The sequence below is a fragment of the Protobothrops mucrosquamatus genome, unplaced genomic scaffold, assembly GCF_001527695.2.
Source record: "Protobothrops mucrosquamatus isolate PMUCROS unplaced genomic scaffold, P.Mucros_1.0 scaffold_253, whole genome shotgun sequence".
In the NCBI taxonomy this organism is placed as follows: domain Eukaryota; kingdom Metazoa; phylum Chordata; class Lepidosauria; order Squamata; family Viperidae; genus Protobothrops; species Protobothrops mucrosquamatus.
In genome coordinates, this window is record NW_015386329.1 from 2,483,324 (window position 1) to 2,505,941 (window position 22,618).

Sequence of the window (22,618 nt, forward strand, 5' to 3'; positions counted from 1 at the left end):
AGGTTTTTTAATGTTTGTATTTTTAATATATTTATGTATCGTTGTTTTATGATTGATATTATTTAATAGCTAATTGGAGCCATCCAGAGTTAGATATAAGATGGACAGCTATGTACAGTAAATGTGTTAAATAAATAAATGAAGTTATCTATTTAAATATTTTTGCAGATGTTCCTCTACATGTTCATTTTAAAACTTTACTCAAGAAATATGAAATCAAAGGTGATGCTTTTGAAGGTGCTGCTCTTGGTTTAGAGTACAAAATATCTCCATTAAATGGTATGCAGTATTAAAAAAACTATTTTTATTCCAGTTCTCAATAGTTTGTTTGTTTTCCTGTGTTTTTATATTTTTGATTGATAAGAACTAATATTTAATATGATTGAAAAAATATATATCTGTTTCCTCAAAACTGAGACCATCATTCCATTTTTGTAGTGAAAATTCACCTGAAAAACATCTGACCAAATATTTTATATCGTATGCACTTTCTGAAAATGAAATTTATCCATCTCTGTTTTGCGCTTACTCTATACCAATGGTGGCGAACCTTTTAGAGACCAAGTGCCCAAACTGCAACCCAAAACCCACTTGTGCATTGCCGGGTGCCAGGTGGGCCTGGCCACCGAGTGGGTGTGGCCACCGAGCTGTCGGCTTGTGTTCACTCGCTCACTCACTTGCTGTCCGCTCCAACTCATGCTTGCTCTCTCGTTGTCTGCAGCAAATGCTGCTTCCGCCGAAATTTGCTCCTTTTATAGCCTCTCGCCTATTCCCAGACTGCACATGTGCGGAGAGCTGTGCATGCGCGGAGAGGAGGAGGGAATAGCTCAGCCCAGCAATGGCTCGCGTGCCATCAGAGACGGCTCCGCGTGCCACAGGCTCACCACCACAGCTCTATACTAATGAATATATCAAACCAGATTTTTCTTTATTAGAAATTATTAAAGAATCTTCCTGATTAGTGAACGAATCATCTTTTAAATATATAAATTGATAATGTGTAGTTACTTAAATCAGTTTGATTTAAAATAAATCTATTCTACATGCCCCTCTGTATCTAGTAAATTTTACAGCAAGGAAAATATATATAAATTGTGCCCATATATAAATTATGACTGAAATCATTGACCATTTTTGATATATTTTTGGCTTTAAGTAATTCAATGTCTTAAAAGCATACTGCTAGAATGTAAACATTTCCTGTGTGATTTAAATAGAGAAAGAATCACAGTGAAGTTACGTTTGTTTTTATCCCAGTTTTTAGTCAAATTAAAGCTCCTCTTCAACAGTTGAGCCATGAATATGAATCCACTTCTAAACATCAAACTATGGCAAAAGTATCTGAACAGTTTCCAGAGGGAAGGAAGAAAAGACATTTAAGCGAGACATTGTCTGGTAAGTACACATATACACACACACATACACATACATAGTACTCATGACACTATTCCTTCTAGGGATAAACAGTGTTATGGAAAAGGCATACAATTATACTGGATAGGGATTTTTTTTTTATATGTACCTGCCAGCACCACTGAAAAAAGAGCACTGCACCTTGCCAGGTTATGAGATATTCTGTATCCTGAATAATCCTTGAGGTATAAGGCTCATTTTAGAAGATACCCTATTCAGTAGTCCACAGATAATTTAAGAACTAGATCAATTTGGCACTCTACATTCATAATGAGAAACATCTCATTATTGTTAATGAGCAACATCTCTTGATCATAGCCCCCTTTTAGTACAATATATTTTGTGGAAGAAAATTGTCTATAATTTGATTATAAGGGAACTCTTTTAGTGATAGTTACCTGACATCCTCAAGAGGGTAAGATCCTGTGGTAAGGACACATTTTTTTAACCAATGTATAAACATTAAGAGCCAGACTCTGATCTTTACTTTCATATCTCATTCAAAACAATAAGGCACGTTGGAGACCTAAAACCCTGCACAGAGGAATTTGGATTAGACTTATTCTGGTAGGGGAAATGTGTCTTCACTATTAAAATAAATTAATAAAAACTTTAACAGGAAGCCACGATTGCAAATCAATAGGGTGAAATAATAATTCTCTATTTGAACTCAAAAGCATCTTTCACTCACTTTTCTGTGATACTGATGATTTCTGCTATGTAAACTTCCTAAGCTTCCATTAACAGGATCCCATTAAAAAGTTGTTAAGAGGCAGTATACAGGTTTAATAAACTACTAGTATTGATTTTAGTATTATAAAGAAGATTGTTGCTTACTTGTCATTTTTCAAGAAGCAAGGTGGTCTGTGAATTCACTTCTGGCCAATATCTCTAAATTTGAGTGTACATGGGGCTCAAGAATGAGAATGGAATGAGCAGAAGATCTCATTATATTTATTCACTGTTTTACATGTAAAAGCTAGTTGTAGGGTGGCAGGGTTAGTATTCCTAATCTTCCTGAACTCGTCCAAAGATGAAAGGTACTGGACACAATTTCATGTGAAAGCACATAAAAACATATGAAAAAGTATGAAAAACATACTTTCAATTTATTAAGTTCAGAAAAATGCTGTCTCACTAGTTTTCTAAATCAGTAATAAAGAACACAATGAACTAAATATAATATTTAATTAAAGAAATTAAAGAAAACAATTGAACAATTTAGCTATACCATTCATTGGAGCTGTCTCTTTTTTATAGGATCTGCATAAAATTGTTATCAATGGAATAGAATAACAGAGCTGGAAGGGACCTTGGAGGTCTTCTGGTCCAGCCCCCTGCTCAAGCAGGAGACCTTATATCAGTGGTTCTCAACCTGTGGGTCGGGACCCCATTTGGGGTCGATCGACCATTTCACGGGGGTCGCCAAGCAAGGCTGTCCGCCATTTTTTTTTGTCCGCCATTTTTTTTTGTCTGCCATTTTTTCCCCCTTTTCCGGCGGGTGCCTTACCTCCCTTGGGCTGGGCCAGCTGGTGGTCAGCCTGCTCCGTCTCTGCCGCTTGCCAGCTATGCCTCGGCCGGCGCAGGGGGCGGAACCATGCATGCATGGCACTCCCGGGCAGGGAAAGTCCTTGACTTACGACCGGTTTGGTAGTCCTTGACTTATGACCGGTTTAGTCCTCGACTTATGACCGGTTTAGTCCTCAACTTACGACCGGTTTAGTCCTTGACTTACGACCGGTTGGGGTCGCGGCATTAAAAAGGTTGAGAACCACTGCCTTATATCATTTAAGATAGGTGGCTGTCCAGTCTCTTCTTGAAAGCCTCCAATGATGGAGCACCCAGAACTTCTGAAGGCAAGCCGTTCCACTGGCTTATTGTTCTCACTGTTAGCAAATTTCTCCTTAGTTCTAGGTTGCTTAAAAAAGTAAACATTACTTAACTTAGTTAAGTAAGTTAATTAAAAAGATGTTTCCTTTTAGTACAGTGTATGACTCAAGCATTAAAACTGATGGTAGTATGGACAACAAATTCTGTAGTAACAGGTGTAATATTTCCATATTTATGCATCCAATGTACCCTGTCGAATAAAATGAAATTCAGTGTAGAGAATCGATAGGAATTGGGTATGTCTAGTCTAGTGAAAAGAAGAACCAGGCGTGACATGATAACAGTATTCCAATATTTGAGGGCTGACCTAATTTTTCAAAGCATCAGAAGGCAAGACTAGAAACAATGGATGGAAATTAATCAAGGAGAGAAGCAACCTAGAACTAAGGAGAAATTTCCTAACAGAACAATAAATCAGCTTGCCTTCAGAAGTTGTGGGGGTCCATCACTGGAGGTTTTTAAGAAGAGACTAGACAGCCATTTGTCTGGAATGGTATAGGGTCTCCTCCTTGAGCAGGGGGTTGGACTAGAACACCTCCAAGGTCCCTTCCAACTCTGTTATTTTGTTCCGTGATCTGGGGTGAAAAACTCATAATAATTGCATTGCTAGCCTAGTTTCTACTCTGGATATGCTTTCTCAATTTCCTGTGAAGTATCTATGTTGTATGTGCGTTATTTACAATTTTGTTCATTAATTGATGTTTTTAATCTTTTCATCGCAGGAGAAAATAATAGTTGTGAAGTATTGACTTTTCAGCATGAAGGACAGGAGTCTTACAGTAATTTTACAGCAGTATCCAATGTTGACATGTTATCTAGATCAAGTCATACTATCTCTTCACAGGTATAATATTATCACATTATCTATTTTTTCAAAATAAATAAATAAATGGGTAACTCTTTTAAACAGCTTCTATGGGGCAGTGACATTTTTCTGCAATGATGAATTTTAAGTTTTTAGGAGCTGAAGTTTACTATTTCTCTTTAATGAATTTTAAATCATATTTCATGCTTCAACATACTTCTCAGAAGTAAAATATTATTAAATATAGGATGGATTTCTGAATGTATCTGCTCAGGTGACTGTTAAAATTACATCACATTATCATTTAATAGCAAGACAAATTACAATTTGTTTTTGTTCCTAAGGCTTTTATAACAGAATATATAGAAACCGAGTCTGATTCAGAAGCTGAATCTTGGCCTTGAACTATAAAAGCAGTCTATAATCCTTTAAAAAGTGCCCTGAGCATTGTTCTGAGGCATCTTCCCAATGTCACAAAATGTTGAAAACTTTAGTACGGATCTTTGTAATATTGCAAAAAACTTAAGTGTTCTTTCTGCCTCTTTTTTCTTCAAAACCAACCCAGCATTCTCTGCCTGCCTGCTTTTCTCCATTTTTCTTTTTTTCATTTCCTGTCTATATCTTTATCCCTTTCCAAGTCTTCTCTGCATAGTCTTCTGAAACTGTGTTTTTGTTTTCCTAATCCAGCCTCTTCATAGCTCTCCCATCAATTCTTTATCAAGAAATGGAAAAAAAATTAATTCTTCTTCTTGCAGTGCTTTAGCCTTGCTATTTACCAGAGAAAAACCTTACTCACCTGTTAGATAATACTTTATAGTATTACCTTTCTTATTATCTCTAGGGAAAAATAAAGATGCTATAGCTAGAAGCCTTTGCTTTGCCCTGAAGGGATTGCAAGTTCAGTATGATGGTTACTTAAGGGACGTTTGCCAGGCTATGGGCATTATAGTGATTAGAAGTGATTATCTAAGCACTTATCTTTTATCTATTATCTAAACAAGGCTCCCGAGCCACGGCCCACTACCAGGCCATGGCCTATTCGGAACTGGGCCGTGCGAGAGGTGGGCCAGTGTCCACACGCAGCTCCATTTGCATGAGCAGCACCCCAAAGACTTCTTTCCTGTGCAAGTGGAGCTGTGTGCGTGCAAGCACCAGCTCATCACTCATGAAGCCTGGTTCCCCTCTCCCCCCCCCAGCTGGACCGCCAAGCCGCCTGCTCCCAAAGCGGAGTGGTGAGAGCAGAGGTTGAGTGGGACGAGCGCACCCTGCTCAGCTTTGTTGACTCACCAAGGCTGCCTGTGCAGGACACCCAATCCGCTTTTGGAATGTTGGGCAGCCCTGGTGAGTCTGAAGGAGCACGAAACTGCTCTCCCAAAAGCTTCTCTTCTCTGTACCAAAAGCTTTTGCAAAGGAACGAAAGGTTTCAGGGGAGTGATCTCTTGTGACTTCAGGTCTTCCGTCCTTTTGCAAAAGCTTTTGGCGCAGAGAAGCCTGAAGGAGTGTGAAACCGTGCCTCAAAAGCTTCTTGAGTGGAGCTGCTTGTGTGGGCACACACCAACCAACATTTGTGCAGCCCGGTTACCTTCTCTCTCCCTGCCGGGCCACCAAGCCACAAAGATTGGGGACCGCTGATCCAAGCAATCATAATCATATTTTTAAAAATGCTTTTGATTTTTATCATTTTGTGTAATTTCATTTTAATGGTTTAAACTAGGTACAAGTTTAGTATCAAATTTACTGTCCTAATAGTTACAATTTCAACAATTCAATATTATTTCTCCACAATTTTATACATTCGAAATAAGTATGACTTTATAATACCAACAAGAAACATTGCCAGTTTCAAAAGAAAATATTATGTAGAAAATTATTGTATTTATCTTGAGTTTGAAAACTCAGTATTATTACTAGTACATGCACTGAAATTTATTTGGTTTTCATATAGCTTTGTAATGTCAAATAAAACCATTTTTAAACAGCTCAATTCAAGGCGGAGACTGAGAAGTGAGTGTTCCTATGACATAGATAATATTGTTATTCCTATGTCATTAATTGCACCATCAAAACTGGAGAAACTTCAGTATAAAGAAATTCTTACCCCAAGGTATTTGAAATTTTATTGAATTTTATATATAAATATAAACTATAACACTGCTCTTGGGATTTGTTCTTAATGCTTTCAATAATTATTGGGTCTGATTCTTGCTATAGATGTCTTATGTTGGTTAATAGAATATCACAAGTTTCTATAAATCTAAATTTCTTTCCTGTAAAACAAATATATTACAGACTTTACCCCATGGATTAATAGCAGAGCTAATTCAGAAAAGTTGTAGGATTTGTACTGTTAAAGATATAAACTCATCTTGTTTATTTTTGATCAAGTCATACAATATTCAAATGAATGAACAGAGTTCAGTGCAATTAATGTATTTTCTGTGTATATAATATTGCAGTAGACAGAAAATATTAAGATACTTGATTTATATGAAAATTCATAACTGTTTAAAGTAAAATGTTTGTTTCATTGTTACTATATAAATCCAAAAATTGTTTGGCACTATCATACTACATATATTCATATGTTATATTAATGTTATAAATGCTTGAAAGTACAGTTGCATGTAAAAGTTTAGTCATTCCTTGTAAAACGTTTGACAAATCCCCAAGTGAACAGAAGCTGATATACTTCTATATAATTATGGCAAATGCAAAAATTTGAACATCCTTCAAGTTGATTCAGCTGTTGTCCTCCTTTTCTGTAAAGTTGTTAGTAGTATTAAGTTACTAATGGTGAATGAATCAGATCTATAATTGCCTAGGGGAAATAATTAAATATTTTTACCAATCATGGGCTCTTTTAAGAAGATTTCTGAGTATTTAAAAATAAAAATAATTTACTTTTGAAAAGCCAGTGAGGGCTATAAAGTATCTAAATATCTAAACACTTATACTTATTTCAACTGAAAGAAACATTATTAAGAAATGGAAATTAAATGGAATGGAAAGATCCAGAAAACTGAGGGAAAGCTGTGCTATTCAGACTTGCTAAACTGCATCCGTATATATCCCAAATATCCTCCTGAAAAGGTGAACCAACACAGGAATACTTGGTTACAGGTCCATTGTATAACATTACTTTTCCAACAGTCATCCACAGTTATCAGAAGGAAATCTTTTATCTGACCTAGTTTCAATAGTCATAGCCTTAGTACATATTTATAAGCTTGAAACGTTTTGGAACAAGATTCTTTGGATTAATGAAACCAAAATTAAACTGATTGGTTACAACTACACAATATATCTGGAAGAGAAAGGATGAAGCATTTTTAATAAACAAAAAACAAGCCACACCTGTTCATTTAGTGGTTTATTAAACATACAATTTGACCAGAAATGCCTAGATCTTTTCATGCAACTGTAGATATTTCCCCACTTTTCAGCCATATACCAGTGAATTGTGATGACTACATTTAAGCAGCTGTCAGAAGCAACCAGTGTGTCTCTGCTTTCAGACATTCACAACATTTGTTTGTCATTACTGATGTTCATTGCAAGTCAGTGAAACAGTATCTAGTCTATCAGGACATTGCTACCTTAGCTACCTTAGAAAGAGGAAAGAAAATGAACCAATTACAAAGGTAACTCTTTGGTTAATATAAGATTTCTGATGGAAATATACCAAGAAAGTAGAAAACACAGATGAGAAGAAATATTTGTTTAAAATGGGAATATATTGCCCATTTGTACAGGCTATTAATAAATTTGTAGCCATGTAACACTACAAAGAATCGCATAAAAGCAGATACTATCTTCACTTAAAAGCAAGGTTACTTTTAATTTAAGATAATCTTTTCCATAAACAAAAGATTATTAAAAAAAGTTATTGGCCTCCCTTAACCGTAATCTTACCAATATGGGTTGACCCTGCAATTTTAAAATTACATGGGAACACGTGATCTTATGTTCAAATAAACACAGTACTTTGGTGCATTTGCACAAATGATTTCATAAGATAAAAAGAGAAATCTTAATTTAAATTATGTCAAAGCCAATGACTTTGAAACAGGTAAACATTAACTATGAGAAAATTCAATTATGTAATTGAATCGGCAGGTGTGTTTGCAGTGTTTAGAGTAGAAATTATTTTTCATAATGAATTAGATTTGAGTTTTATATGAACAATTTTCAAGGAAGAATCTTTTTTATTAACAGCTGGAGAATAATTAGCCTAAAACCTTTAGAAAAACTGCATGAGGATGAAGAGAAGGTAAGGTCTATTTATGTTCAACTGTTGTTTTGCAGTGAGGAATTTTGTATTTCTATTCACAGATAAATTTATTATATATCAGGATTGTGAAAGCATTGAAATGAAAGCATGTTAGAAGGAGCAAAGCATTCATGAAATCTGAAAGTTGATATATCCTTTGGGAGGTTTAGGTGGCTGCTTCAGTTATTAACATACAATACTGGAACCACAAGTGAAATGAAGCAGCTATATATGTACAACTGCATGTTCAGAGACCTGGGAACAGTCTTTGAAGCTACCACAAAAGTCTTTCAAAGGATATAATTACTTTCACATTTCAAGGAATAATGTTTCCCTCACGCTACTACCCATTGTACAACTTACTGTATATGTAAAGTAAAACAAATTTGATAATAAAAATATTTTTATTATAAAATGCATAATAAAATTATAAGTACTTTGAGTATTTTTTTTATCTAAAACTATAGAGGAGAGTCAGTTTGGTGTTGTAATTAAGGCATCAGGCTAGAAACTGGGAGAGCATGAGTTCTAGTCCTACCTTAACACAGAGCCAACTGGGTTACTTTGGGTCGGACCCTCTCCCTCAGCTCTAGGGGAAAAGGCAGTGGCAAAATACTTCCAAAAATACTGCCAGGAGACATGCAGGGACTTGCAGGAGTCAGCATGATTTGAAGGCACACAAACACACACACACATACGGCAGAAGAGAGAGTGAAATTATTCTTGTTCTGGGACAGGTAAGGGACAGAGTGCAAAAGAATATTTTGAGAGTTTTTACTAAAATGGGATCGATTGATAGCATTGGTTTGGACAGGTCTTCACAAATCTATTGACCAGGGTCAACTGTGGCTGGCAAGAACTTACTTGATTTTCAGTAGTCCCTACTGTTGTTTGCTTGTTAACGATATTTGTAGCCTGTCCAAATTGTGAAGGACAGTGTGTATGTGTATAAATCAACTACACAATAAAAAGTCCAAATATCAGCATGCCTAGATTTCCTATGATGACTGCCCATAATCAGAAAGGCCCAAATGCATACAGGTAATTGTGGACTTACAACCACAATTGTGACCAGAATTTCCATTGCTACGCAAGTCAGTTGTTAAGTGACTTGCACCTGGGGTCCCACATACTGTGATGAAATAGTCCAAGTGTGTAGTGAGCAGATGAGAGTTCCATCACCATGGCATTCTGGTTCACCCTCAAGAGCTGGGCAGAGACCCAGCCTTGATTTCTGCTTATCCTGTGAGTAGGAGCTTAGACCCCAGAAAGATCCTTAAATCATAAACCCTTCCTTTACTGAGTTTAGGGCAATTTTGATTGTATCATGTTTCATGTAAATATTGAATAGCATAGGGGTAATCCCTGAGCTCATGATACACCATATTAGAGTCCTCCCTACCCCAATCATCATGTGGAACCTCCATAATACCTCCAACTCTCCACTCTTGCCATCAGTCCAGAAGGATATTATGGTCATGGCAATGGCCGCCATCAAATTAATAGGTGAGCAGGGCAAAGTTCCCGTCTCCATGGAAGAGAAACAGCAACATTTTATTATTTTTATTTTGCCACCTTATCAAAGTAAGAGAAAAGGCTCCAGTCCATTTAGGTCTTTAAAAACAAGAATGGAGCAAGCTAGGTATGTATTCATTCATGTAAACTGGTGGAGTATCTGTAAAGAAAGGCTGTGGTGATAGATGGGGGAAAAGATAAGACAAAGTATGTATTGCTCACTCTTGTATTTTGGCCCAGATTCCCATCAATGCTCAGTATATTTTGGAATGCTGAATCCGTAACAATGTTTTATGAGAAGACTTCTCATTCATTAAATAAGATTTACAATATGACTATTCTAATGCTTAGGCAGAAGATCTGTCTGATGATGTCTATGCTGCACGTCATTCAAAATATGAAGACAAAGAAAAAGCACGGTGGTCACTGTGGGAAAAGTGTCGATGTCCTAGAAGGAATAGGCAGGTTGAAATTAAAAGATGGAATTACATTTTTGTTTATTGTTAGTAGTTTCAAATTCTTCAGCCAGGTTTCTCTTACAAAATTAGTTACGTTATGGGAGCTATCTAAATCTTACTTTACTATTATTCAAATGAAAATTTACTATTGCAAATATAATGCTTGTTGTCAGCATTTGCACTTAATTCTTACACAGACCAGATGTTTGACACAATACTGTGTAGCTGCAAATGAATAAAGAAGTATGTCTTGATTTTCTTGCATAGTTACAAAACCTTCACTTATGCAAATGTATTCAAAATTTTCATTTTGAAAAAACATGAATATTTTTAACATTGAATGTATGGGTGGTTTAATTTATTGCTTTAGTGGCATCTGAAAACAAATATTAAAAAATGGATTTTTAAAATCCACAGAACTGTAATTTTCATTCTCAATTGACTTATTTTTCTACAACATGCTTCCATTTTGTATAGCAAAATATTTTTTTTTAATTTGGAACTGGTGTTTGAAGGAATTTAAGTGAGAAAATAACCCAAAAGCTATTTCAGAAAGAAAAAGTGCAACATTCACACAACCAATGCAATCCTGTTATTATAAAACTAAGTTCTTTGCTTTCTGAAAATAAAGATATATGATGAGATAGCATTATGTGGTAATTTAAAATTTTAATATATAAACACAAAGCACAATAAAATACACTAAGAAAAACTCAGAAATTCTCAGTGAGCTAATGCTGGCAATCAAGCAGGATTAGCTGAAACAGCCATGCTGAAGGGAAAGGGCAAGCCTCCTACTAAATGTAAGTTCTGGAACATTACAGGCTCACCAGTATGTGTGAATAAAGCTTTAACAATGTGATTAATAGGCTGATTATTTGTTCATGTGATTAATGGATGGGCCATCTGTGCTTCCTCAAAAGGTTGATGGTCTTGGGCAAAGCTCCATGTCAGAATCTTCAAGAACTGTGAAGGATTTTTTTAAAAACAAAAAACAAATCACCCCTCTCCAGCATGCATGTGTTTGGGTGTGATTTCCCCATGTCTTGCTTTTTGTAAATAAATGGAAAGTGGTTTTGGAGTGATCAAGGGATGAAAGCAATACCAGACATTTCTGTAAAGTTAAAGGCACAATTTTGCCAAATGTTTTGATTGGGTTGTGTGAATGCACAGATAAACCCGTCTTCTATGAGTTCTCTATGTAATACTTGTATGAATGAATGAATGACAATCTTATTTACGTGCTAGAGGAAACAAGTCCACAAATGAATGATAATTTATCTGTCCATCTCTTGACATCTAGTAAGTAATATTTGGTAAAAGTAAATGACTGTAATTAAATTGCAGTTTTGCCAGTGTCAGACAGAGAGACTGTCAGGAAGGCTCAAAGAAAGATGTGATCACAACCATGACCTGGATGACTAAGAATCTCCATAGCCATTCCTTGTTGGTCAGTTGTTAAAACAGTTTTGTAGAGCACAGAGGGGATATTGACATCCCTCTTGGGATTTCGTGATAAAAGTAGACCTTGCTTAATTACTGCCTTGTTTACTGACCATTTGAAGTTATGACAGCATTGAAATAATAACTTTATGGACAGTCCTTGCATTTACACCATTGCAGTGTCCCCACAGTCACGATTGCCATTTGGGTGCTTTGCAACTTGCACACATTTGCAACTGTTGCAGTGTCCCACAATCATATGATTCCTACTGTACTTGCATGTTTCACACCCAGCTTCTGCCAAGCAGAGTCAGTGGAAAAGTCATAAGTAAAATTGCAAGTCGTACACAATGGGTTAATGGGTTAAACATTATTTTTATACTTATAAACATATATTTAGGGTTGGTCACCCTGCAGTGAAAACATAATAAAAGCACCTGTCCTGAGCATGAGCAAAAACATCCATTGCTTTCAAGAATCCATTGCTTTCAAGAATAGACTGGACAACCATTTGACAGGATGTACAAGGTGTCCTGCCTTGAATAGGATGTAGGACTAGAAGATCTCTAAGGTCCCTGCCTACTCTTATGATTCTGTTTCTGCTATAGTCACTGTGGTATTATGCATTTCCAACTGAGAATGATTTCTGAAGGTCATTGTAGATATTTTGGAAAAGACAAACAGCTACAAATGTCTTTCTTTCCAAAAGAGGCAATTGCAAAGAGTGAGGAAAATATAGAAGATGGAATAGTTTGTATGTGATGAATCAGGAGATGCAACTTTAGACTTGAATTTCTCTAGCTAGCCATGCAAGGCATACAATCTTGGCCTGGTAGGAATTTAAAAGAGTTCTTACCATAGGCAGGATATTTGAAGCCTATAGGTGAGCCTCTGCAGCTTGACCAGAAGGCCAGATAACCTGAACAAATGAAGAATATCATGGACATAACCCGAAAGGTGGAAAAATTAGTAGCCACCTATCTGTTGTATATGTTGTAAAAGCTCTTGGTATAGCGCAGGGGTAGGCAACCTTGGCTCTTTTATGACTTGTGGACTTCAACTCCCAGAATTCCTGAGCCAGCCAAGGTCGCCTACCCCGGTATAGTGTAATAGCTGAAATATTGTTGTATCGCCATTAACTGCAACAAATAAGTATAGCCATTCCTCGTTAAGTGGCTACCTCATTTTGCAACCATTCACAAATACAACAGTAATTTTAAAAGGTCATTTTCCAACCAATGTGCACACTTATGTGCACATATGTATGCTAAGATGAAAGTCAACACTGGTGTAACTATGAGACAACAATCTTTGTAGCACTTCTCTCTCACATACACAATCACACAAACATGTTCACTTAGCAACCATTTCTCTTCTGTTTTAAGAAACAGATTGCTTAAGGGGAGAGTGCAAGTATCTTGCAAACCAGTGAATATGAATCTAATGAAGGAGAATATTTGTAGTTCAGGGTTGAAATGAGTGGTCCTTGGTGCTTTCTGAGCTTGTTTGTTTTCTTGCAGACATTTCATTACCCTAACTAGGTAACATCATCAGTGCTAGTAAGGAGTCCTGTTTTCTGTCAGTTTATATTCTGGTGTCTTGACTGTGTGGGTGGGGGCAGTCTTAGGGATCCTTTGGTTGGGATGTTTACTAATGGCTCTTTGCCATTTTCTTGATTGGGGTTCTTGAATATGAATATGTTACCTGTTAAAGTGAAATATTCTAAAGGGCCTTCATATAGAATCTCCTGGCCATATTGAATAGAATAGAAATAGAATAGAAATAGAAGGGACCTTGGAGGTCTTCTAGTGCAGCCTCCTGCTCAAACAGGTGAACCTATACCATCTCAGACAAGTGACTGTCCAGTCTCTTCTTAAAAACCACCAGGGATGGAGCGCCCATGATTTCTTGGGGTGAACTGTTCCACTGGTTAATTGTCCTCACTGTCAGGAAGTTTCTCCTTAATTCCAGGTTGGTTCTCTTTCAAATTGTGTCATCTAAAATAAGGCTCACCTTCTCTCATTTCCATAGAAATGTTTAGAATAAAATCCTTAACAGCATAGTATGAGGGGATTGGTACTATTGCATCTTTTTGGTCAAGTTCTAAATGTTTAGTTCATAGCATAGAAGTTGTAGAGCAATGATGGATGAGTCCCAAAGGAAATTTGGCAGTGAACTCAATAATATAATCTTGGTTAAAACACAGGTAGTCCTCAACGTATGGCCACAATTGAGCCTAAAATTTCCATTGCTAAGCCAGGCAGTTGTTAAATGAGTTTTGCCCCATTTTACGATCTCTTGCCACAATTGTTAATGGAATCACTGCAGTCGTTAAGTGAATCACAGTTTTCAAGTGAATCCAGCTTCCTCCCCCTATTGCATTTGCTTGTCCGAACCTGTCTGGGAAAGTTACAAATGATAATCACATGACCCAGGACAGTGCAACGGTCATAAATATGGTTGCCAAGCATCCAAATTTTGAACCCCTCACCATGAGGAAGCTGCAATGGTTGTAAATGTGAAAAACAGTCATAAGTCCCTTTTTTCACCACTATTATAACTTTGATCGGTCACAAAGTGAATACAGGTAGTCCTTGACTTAAAACCACAATTGAATCCAAAATCTATGTTGCTAAATGAGATATTTGTTAAGTTAGTTTTGCACCATTTTAAGGTTTTTCTTGCCACAGATGTTAAGTGAATCACTGCAGTTGTTAAGTAAGTAACATGGCTGTTAAGTGAATCTGGCTTCCTCATTGACTTTGCTTATCAGAAGGTCACAAAAGATGATCACATGACCCCAGGACACTGCAACTGTCATAAATATGCCAAGCATCTGATTTTTGATCACGTGACCATGGGGATGTCACAATGGTTGTTTGAAAAACGGTCAGTACCATTGTAACTTTGAATGGTCACTAAACGAACTGTTATAAATCATGGGCTACCTGTAGTAAAAACTCAGGAATTTTACATTATGTTAACCGAAATTGAGATGCTGACTACAATTCAAGCCAAGTCCGGAGAGTTTGCTTTTGGTTTAGTTCTTAGCATTTCTTAAATTGGGCTGAAAATCAGGAAAACGAAAAGGATTATTTACAGGAGAAATCAAAGAAAGAAACAAGGAATATGCCCCATAATAAATGAATTGAAAATTTCAGTTGTCAACAATTTAGTATCAAGAAACATTGAAACTGAATATTACTTGCAGTCAAATAACTTCCAAATAAGAATATTCAGCTGATTAACAGTGTGGATACCCTCTTCTAAGCAAGTCGGTGTCCAATGCTAGAACCAGGGTTATTTAGGAAGAAATCCAAGCCTGGGAAATTGAATCTCTTTTATCAGAACTAAGACAAAAGAATAATCCAAGGGCTGTGTTACTACAGTAGTCTTACAAAAGTGAGGGTGCAGGCAAAAACCACACCAAGAACATGATCGTTTCATCAAAAATTCTGAACAACTGAAATTCTGATGTGGAGTTCTGCAGGACAAACCAAATAAAAAAAATGATTATGGTTGATGACCAGAAATCCAATATAATAATTCAAATCTTTATTAAAGGGAGGCAATTTCTATCTTTCCCAACATTAAAGCCTTTTCAAGAGAGCCGGGTTTTAGCATAATGTGTCCAAAGTTGGATGCATTGAGCCTGGTCATTTGTGCCTTGAGTGAGAACTCTGGGTCTATTTATTCAATAATCCATCAGCTTTCTTGGCTGTCCACAATATTCCCAGGAGTTTTCTCCAACACGAAGTTCAAAAGCCTCAATTCTATCCTGCTTCTTTAAAGTCCAACTTTTGCTTCCATAGTGTGTCATAGGAAATATCATGGCTAGCATGATTTTGATCTTTGTAGTTATAGATACATCATAGCCCATGAATATCTTTTCCAAGGCTTTCATAACTGTTCTGTCGGATACTAGTCTCCAGATTATTTCTTGATTGCTTGTTCCTTTACTGTTGATGGTTCATCCTAAAAAGCCAAAGTTGTCCACCACTTCAGTATCTTCGTTGTCAATTCTAATACTGGTTGTTCCACCTGTTACGATTAATTTGGTCTTGTTTATATTTTATTCCCATTTTTGTACTGTGCCTTTTGACTTTGCATTTTGATTTGCATATCCTTTGCATTTTCAGCTATCAAGATAGTGTTGTCAGCATAGTGCAGTATATTTCTTCCTCCAATTTTAAAACCACATTCTTCTTCCAATCCAGCTTCCCTTCCCTTCCATGCATAGAATGAGTAAATAAGAAGGTATGCAGCCTTGTCGGACTCCTTCACTAACCTGGACTCAGTGTTCAATAAAAATAATTTCTTTTCTCTAATCAAAAGAGTCAATTTAATCATCTCAGTAAAATCTGTCAACTTCAGTCACTCCTCCACAATGCATAGTGCCTACTCTTTCCATCTCCGTACATATAGTAATCTTGGTGCAGTAATCATATTTTGAAGTACTCTTCCGTGGCTTTTTTTCTAACTGTTTATCCATTAATCCTAAAAGGAAAAGTTCTGGCTTTAATTGAACATTGATTTTTTAAAAAATCTCTGTATCTAAGTATGTATTTAGTCCAATTTTGTTCACATTTTGAAATATTTGAAATGCTTTTATACATTCTAGATAATTTCTCTGATGCCATGCTAATATCATTTTATAAAAATTCTTTGAATCATACCATGGAAAGTTCAGCCCTTTTGACCACATATTTTCCCATTATTCCATCCAAATAACCAAAAATCTTAGTCTACTTTATCATACATTCTTTAATCTGTTCTTCCTGTTCAAACTTCAACAAACCTACATTTTAGCAATTACATATTCATCAGTAAATAATTGTATTTCAAACTCTGACTTTATTCCATACCATAAATCTTTTATACATTTTAAATTTTTCAAATAACTATAAATGGGAACATGGGCAACTACTCTATATCCTTCTGCTATTAATTGCTCTTGATTTGATTTTAAATTCCACTTGATAGTTTTCCAGTAAATCCTAGTACATCAGCCATTTATCTTTCTCTGGCAATTCTCTTCTATATCTTTCTTGAACTGAGATCATAAAGATGTTTTCAAACACAACCTGGGTTTATATCTATTCCATATTCTCAATATGGCATGCCTAATAAAATGATTTTTAAAATCCATGTCAATTTTAACTTTATTATACCATAAATATCCATACCATCTGAACCTTTCTAACTGTAAAAGTCTGTTGTTTTCTCAGCAACATCCATTCTTTCATCCAGACCAAGCAACCAGCAGCNTGTTTTCAAACACAACCTGGGTTTATATCTATTCCATATTCTCAATATGGCATGCCTAATAAAATGATTTTTAAAATCCATGTCAATTTTAACTTTATTATACCATAAATATCCATACCATCTGAACCTTTCTAACTGTAAAAGTCTGTTGTTTTCTCAGCAACATCCATTCTTTCATCCAGACCAAGCAACCAGCAGCAAATTATAATTTCAAGTTTGGTAAACCTAATCTTTCTCTTTCCTTTGCATGCCTAACTTTAATTTGTGGCATTTCCTTTGCCATAAAAATGCTTTTTGTCTTTTCTAAAAGCTCTTTAGTTTAATTCTTTTCTGAGATTTTTTTCTGTTTCCTGGCTTTGGCTTCTGTTCTGTTCTTGCCAATTTCTAATTTATTCTGACATCCAATTTGTTTTCTTCTCTTCCTTCATTTTCAGCAGTTTCCTTTCACAAATTGTTATCCTTAACAATTTCTTTAATCTCATTCCATAATTCTGTATTAATGAGGTTCAGGACTTGAAAGCTATTCCCAATGTTCTTCTTTAAAATGGTGGATATATATTCAAGATTACATCATATAAACTGACTGGCTTTCTTCTTCTTTAGCTTTAACTTGAAGCTTGCATAGGAGCAGTTCGTGATGTATTCCAGTCATGTCTTTGATGTTATAATGGAGCTCCATATACTTTTAGTAGTAATATAGTCAATAGAATCAAATCAAATCAAATGGAAAAGATATAACCTAGAAAAATATGCTCCATAGATTTGATCACATGGGTATTAACTCTATAATACAGGATTATTTGGCACCTTTCTTACATTGTGATTCCAAGAAATCAAAAAGAATACAATCTTTGCTATCTTCTCTTTCATCATTTGCAGCAATCTCTTTTCTCATTAATCCTTTACTATTAAGGTAAAATTATTTTTAAAAGATGTAGGACAGAAAGAATCACAGAAAGATTATGGATTGTTTCATAAATGAAACATTAACAAGACTGATTAAAAATATAAAAAACTTTGTATACAGTGGAAAGAGTATGTTTTTGTTCCTAAAAGTTTCCTTTAGAATTAAATTTTTTGTTAGAGATTTTATAGATTCTTCCTCCATTATCTTATTGTTCATCAGATCATTGCTAATGAAAGAAACTAGAGCTTATTTTATTTCATTATAGATCATATAGCAGAAATTTTGAGGAACAAGATGCATCACTGAAAGAAAAACAAGCAAATTCTAATTTAACAACCTATATTTCGGAAAACACTGCAGGCGTAACTTCAGAAGTCTACAATTCTCAGTACTTGGGAACATCAGAGTCTTCGGGGGGAAACCAATCAATGGTAATGCACACAATTAATGAATACACAATTTAAATATAAGCATTTAATTATTGAGTTTACTGAAGAGCAGTTAAAAGGACCAAACTGAGCTACTTAGCAATCCTGCTTAGATCATTTGTGTTATAAAGTGTTTGTGTTGTCGTTCATTAAAGCATTTTTAATATACCCGAATACTTTATTTAGTTTTTATGTAAACCTCCTAATGCTTTTTTTTTTTAGCTTTAAGACTTAGTTGGGAAAATATACACACGCACACACCATCCAGGTGAACGCAGTGAGATTAATTTTCAGTAGACAGTATTGCATTGGAGAAGTGCAACTCAATACGTATTTGTTTCATTGCAATAATTTATTTATTTGGGGGTAGTGTGTAAGACTATATTGCATGAGGCTTCCCCAATCTGTTTAATTAAACCTTCTAAATAAAACTGGTCTATTTTGTCATTGTGTAAATTTTTCTGTTGGTGTGAATGGTGTGATTTCAGAGCTTTAGAGTTTCCAGTATCAGAATTAAGAATTGTTTCAAATATTTTGTAGAACATATATAGCATATTTACTCCAAAGATAAACTTGAACTTTTACTGCTTAAAAAGACCATGTTAAAAAAACTCCTGAGTGCCCAGCTTTCTTCCTTGTCAGCTAGTTACTAATTTCAGCTGAAATCATTTTTGGAGATTCCTTTCTTCCTTCATAATGTGCATATGTGAAAAACTTGAATATGAACGTGGGCTTGAAACAACTTCCTACAACTAATGAGAGAATCACAGTTTGTTTCTAATTAAATTGATGCCTGTAGAAAAAATACCACTTACAAAATGAATTGATCTCCAGTGTATGTAGCCATATTTTTCCTCTTTCTTTTACATACACAAGCACATCTTCCTTTCCATTCTGGCAGATACAGAAAAAGGAGGTGAGGTGGGGATAACGGAATGAAAAGGGGATGAGGTGAAGGGTAGGGAAGAGAGGGGGAGGAAACAAAATTGGATACAGATAGGAAAGGGGAAGAAGCAATTTGTTAATAACCACAACTTTGTCAAATTTATATCCCACCCATCCAGGAAGACTAGGATAGGGAAGAAGAGTCAAGTTATTATTTTATAATAACTTATTTAAGCATTATAAAAGGCTTACAGGCAGCCTCACCATAGTAGTTGCTTTTTTTCCAGGGCATCCAGTTAGTGCAGCAGTAATATCTGCAGCCATTTGCATTTCTTACTCTTTTCTTTCCAACATCTGTTGAAAAATTAAGAGGATTCCCCCTTCCTATCTGGAGGGGGGTGACTAATCTTAAAAATAGTGGTAAGACAAATGCTTTGATAAAAGTTTGTTTTCAATGCCTTTTATTTTATCCTTCATCTCTGCCAGACTCTTCTCTGGGAATGTCGGGCTTTTCCACTAAAAAATGAAGAAGTAGAAGCTTTAATACCCCAGCGTCAGCCAGCAGCTCATCAAGAATGTTCAAATATGTCTGTTCTTAGAGACTCTGACCATAACCCATACACTGCCTTTAGTTTTCTGAATGATAACCAGTCACAAAAGGAGAGTTCTATCTCTGAAGTGGAAGACCACCACCAAATTTACTTGGGAAGAAAACAGACGTGACAGAGAGTAAAGTTGCTTATTTAGGAAAGTAAATCAAGCTGAAGGAAGATGTAAGGTAATATATTTTCATATATTTCATGCAAGCAATAATTTTTCATATATTTCATGTAAGCAATAATTTTCGTCATAATATTAATAATTACAATATATTTTTTTACTTTTTTTACAGGCAGGATGAGAATGCAAGAGCTATTTATTTATCTGAATTCCAAGAATGTTTTCTGTCCAGTAGACTAACATACTTGATGTGAAAAGTGGATGCTCTTAAACTGTAACCTCAAATCACCGTTCAATCTTGATCAAATATGCAAAGTGTCTAGTTATTGCAATGCAGCAAAATATATCTTTGCATTTAGCAAGTGGTAAAAAAATCAACAATCTATAAATTTATTAATAGAACATATACTTGAATTCATTAGGCTAGACAAGTTAAAACTACAGATGAGATAAAGTCAGCTTAAATGATTTAATTTTCTGTACTTCAATGGATTTCTCCCTCACCGCCATTATTTTAAAGGTAAGTACTAGAAGTATCTGAGAAATCCAGATTTTTGAAGTAAGGGAATCTAATATTTTATTGCATTTAGCAGTATTTATACTTATTTAACTCTTTTTGTATCCCTACAAATACTATGTATGTGTTACAATCAGCGGATTATGAGCATCCATTTTTGTATCTTAGAAACTTTAAATATATATGGAAAAAAGGACATTTAAATATAAGCATTATGAGCAAGACAAAATAGCTCTTTTAGGTAATGAGAAGACAGATGAAAAAGTTCTCATTCAAATTTCAAAATGCTGCATTGCAATGTTATCTGTATCCACCAGGGATGCTAGGTGAATAGATATTGCACAGGACTGTTGTGTGCATTTAATGATACCAATTCAAGATAGCTCTTCTGTGAGGAACTATTGATGGTTTTTATTAACATACGATTATTAAGTATGCTTTTTAAAACTATCATTATCCAAAGTTAGCTTTAATGGATAGATGGCCAAATTTTAGTGTTCCATTGTCCCAGCAGATTAGAAGTACACTGGCTAATATAAAAATGTTAAGTTGCATTTTCACACTACAGCCTATGTTAGATTGTAGTTTCCTGTATATTTTGGTTTTAGCTTTTTAAATATTTTGTCCAGAAAATTAACTTTGAATCTTGCCTGATATACCAATTTTCAATGCAAGGTTTTAAAATTAAAAGTTATTTCTCTATACTACAGTGTGATGTTAATGGATTGAAATGTGTAACAAAAATGAACATAAATATAATATCCCTTTAGTATTTTGTATTTAATTATGACAAATCATGATTGGGAGATACTGTTGGCTTGGCATCAAATGTTTTACGTAATTGTGATGAATATGAAACAACATTTTTTCCCCTCTGATTTACTTTCCAAAACTGAAGTCTGTATTTTTGTTGGTCAACCTTATTTCTGGTTTATCATCTTACTCACATTTCTTTTTAATATATAAATTACAGTGACTTCTAATATATGAATATCCAGACAGAATGTGAAAAATGAAAACATGCAGTCTTTAAAAAAGGATTTTTATTTTATTGATTTGATTTTCACTCTTAAAACAGAGCTAATTATGACTTACATCTTTATTACAATGAGCTAAATGGTGGGCTTTGATCATTTGAAAGATGAAATTCTTTTTTCTGGTAAGTTACTTTTTTCATAGTAATAAATATCTTGTGAACATCTTCTATTCTTACAGTTGATGACAAGTGAAGGAGATGCAATTCATACATATATTGCTTTGGTCTATTATAGATGCCTGTTATATGTGTGCTAACTTTTACTTAGTTATTTTAAATGAATTTAAAGAGCTATGTAAACAATTATATTGTATTATTCTTAACATACGCAAAATTTCTTAGTCAAATTTATTGTTTTATTAAATATTCTGTTGAATTCACTAGGGCTTACTCTTAGCCAAATCTTAGCCAAAGGATTGCAGCCTTTGCAGATTAGATAAACAGAGCCAGAACCCCTAAAAGTTTGCTATCAGTTCCCAAAACAGCAAAAAGTATGCATTTAACTACCTCATCTGCCCAGACCTGGAGTAAAAAATATTTATTTTAATACAATTGGACAACAGAAAAAGGCTCTATATATTTTCTTGTTTTTATACTCTTTAGCTTATTCTTCGTGCAAATGGATACAGGTATCAACATTTTGTTTTTTAAAAAAGATCTGTACATCCCTGTTCTTTAATATTGTGTCTCCCACTGTTTTTTCAGCATGAAAAGGGCAGGAAATGGACCAAGTTTTTTTTTTAATTTCAAAACATATTTTTAATAAAGCCAATTAAAGAAATTAATGTCAAACATTCCACTGAAAAGAGAATTGCAATATTTGTCTTCATTATCCTGTTTGTCTTAAGAAAATGATAGAAATGTTGTAATTTGATGTGCCAATTTTGACTGGAAGACTTGTTTTTCATTCAAAAGGCATTTGACAGGCACCAAATCATAAAATTTCCTTAACTACTTTTATAGTATGAACTGTACATCTACAATGAAATTTCTGAAACATCTGTATAAATTGGGAATCAAAAAGAATGTGCATATGTGCATATATATAAAAAACAAATTATTT

At 34.9% G+C, this 22,618-nt stretch overlaps 1 protein-coding gene across 1 annotated transcript in view; it reads left to right on the forward strand.

Moving 5' to 3' along the window:
• The window catches only part of KANSL1L (KAT8 regulatory NSL complex subunit 1 like), a 43,429-nt gene extending 20,811 nt beyond the window's left edge, over window positions 1–22,618 (forward strand). Inside the window, exons 7-15 of the mRNA XM_015831105.1 lie at window positions 169–279; window positions 1,258–1,395; window positions 4,026–4,147; window positions 6,088–6,212; window positions 8,324–8,378; window positions 10,245–10,354; window positions 18,235–18,400; window positions 19,769–20,060; window positions 20,175–22,618. Of these exons, the coding sequence (XP_015686591.1) occupies window positions 169–279; window positions 1,258–1,395; window positions 4,026–4,147; window positions 6,088–6,212; window positions 8,324–8,378; window positions 10,245–10,354; window positions 18,235–18,400; window positions 19,769–20,005 (1,064 nt within the window). The 3' untranslated portion in view covers window positions 20,006–20,060; window positions 20,175–22,618. The remainder of the gene's footprint in view (window positions 1–168; window positions 280–1,257; window positions 1,396–4,025; window positions 4,148–6,087; window positions 6,213–8,323; window positions 8,379–10,244; window positions 10,355–18,234; window positions 18,401–19,768; window positions 20,061–20,174) is intronic.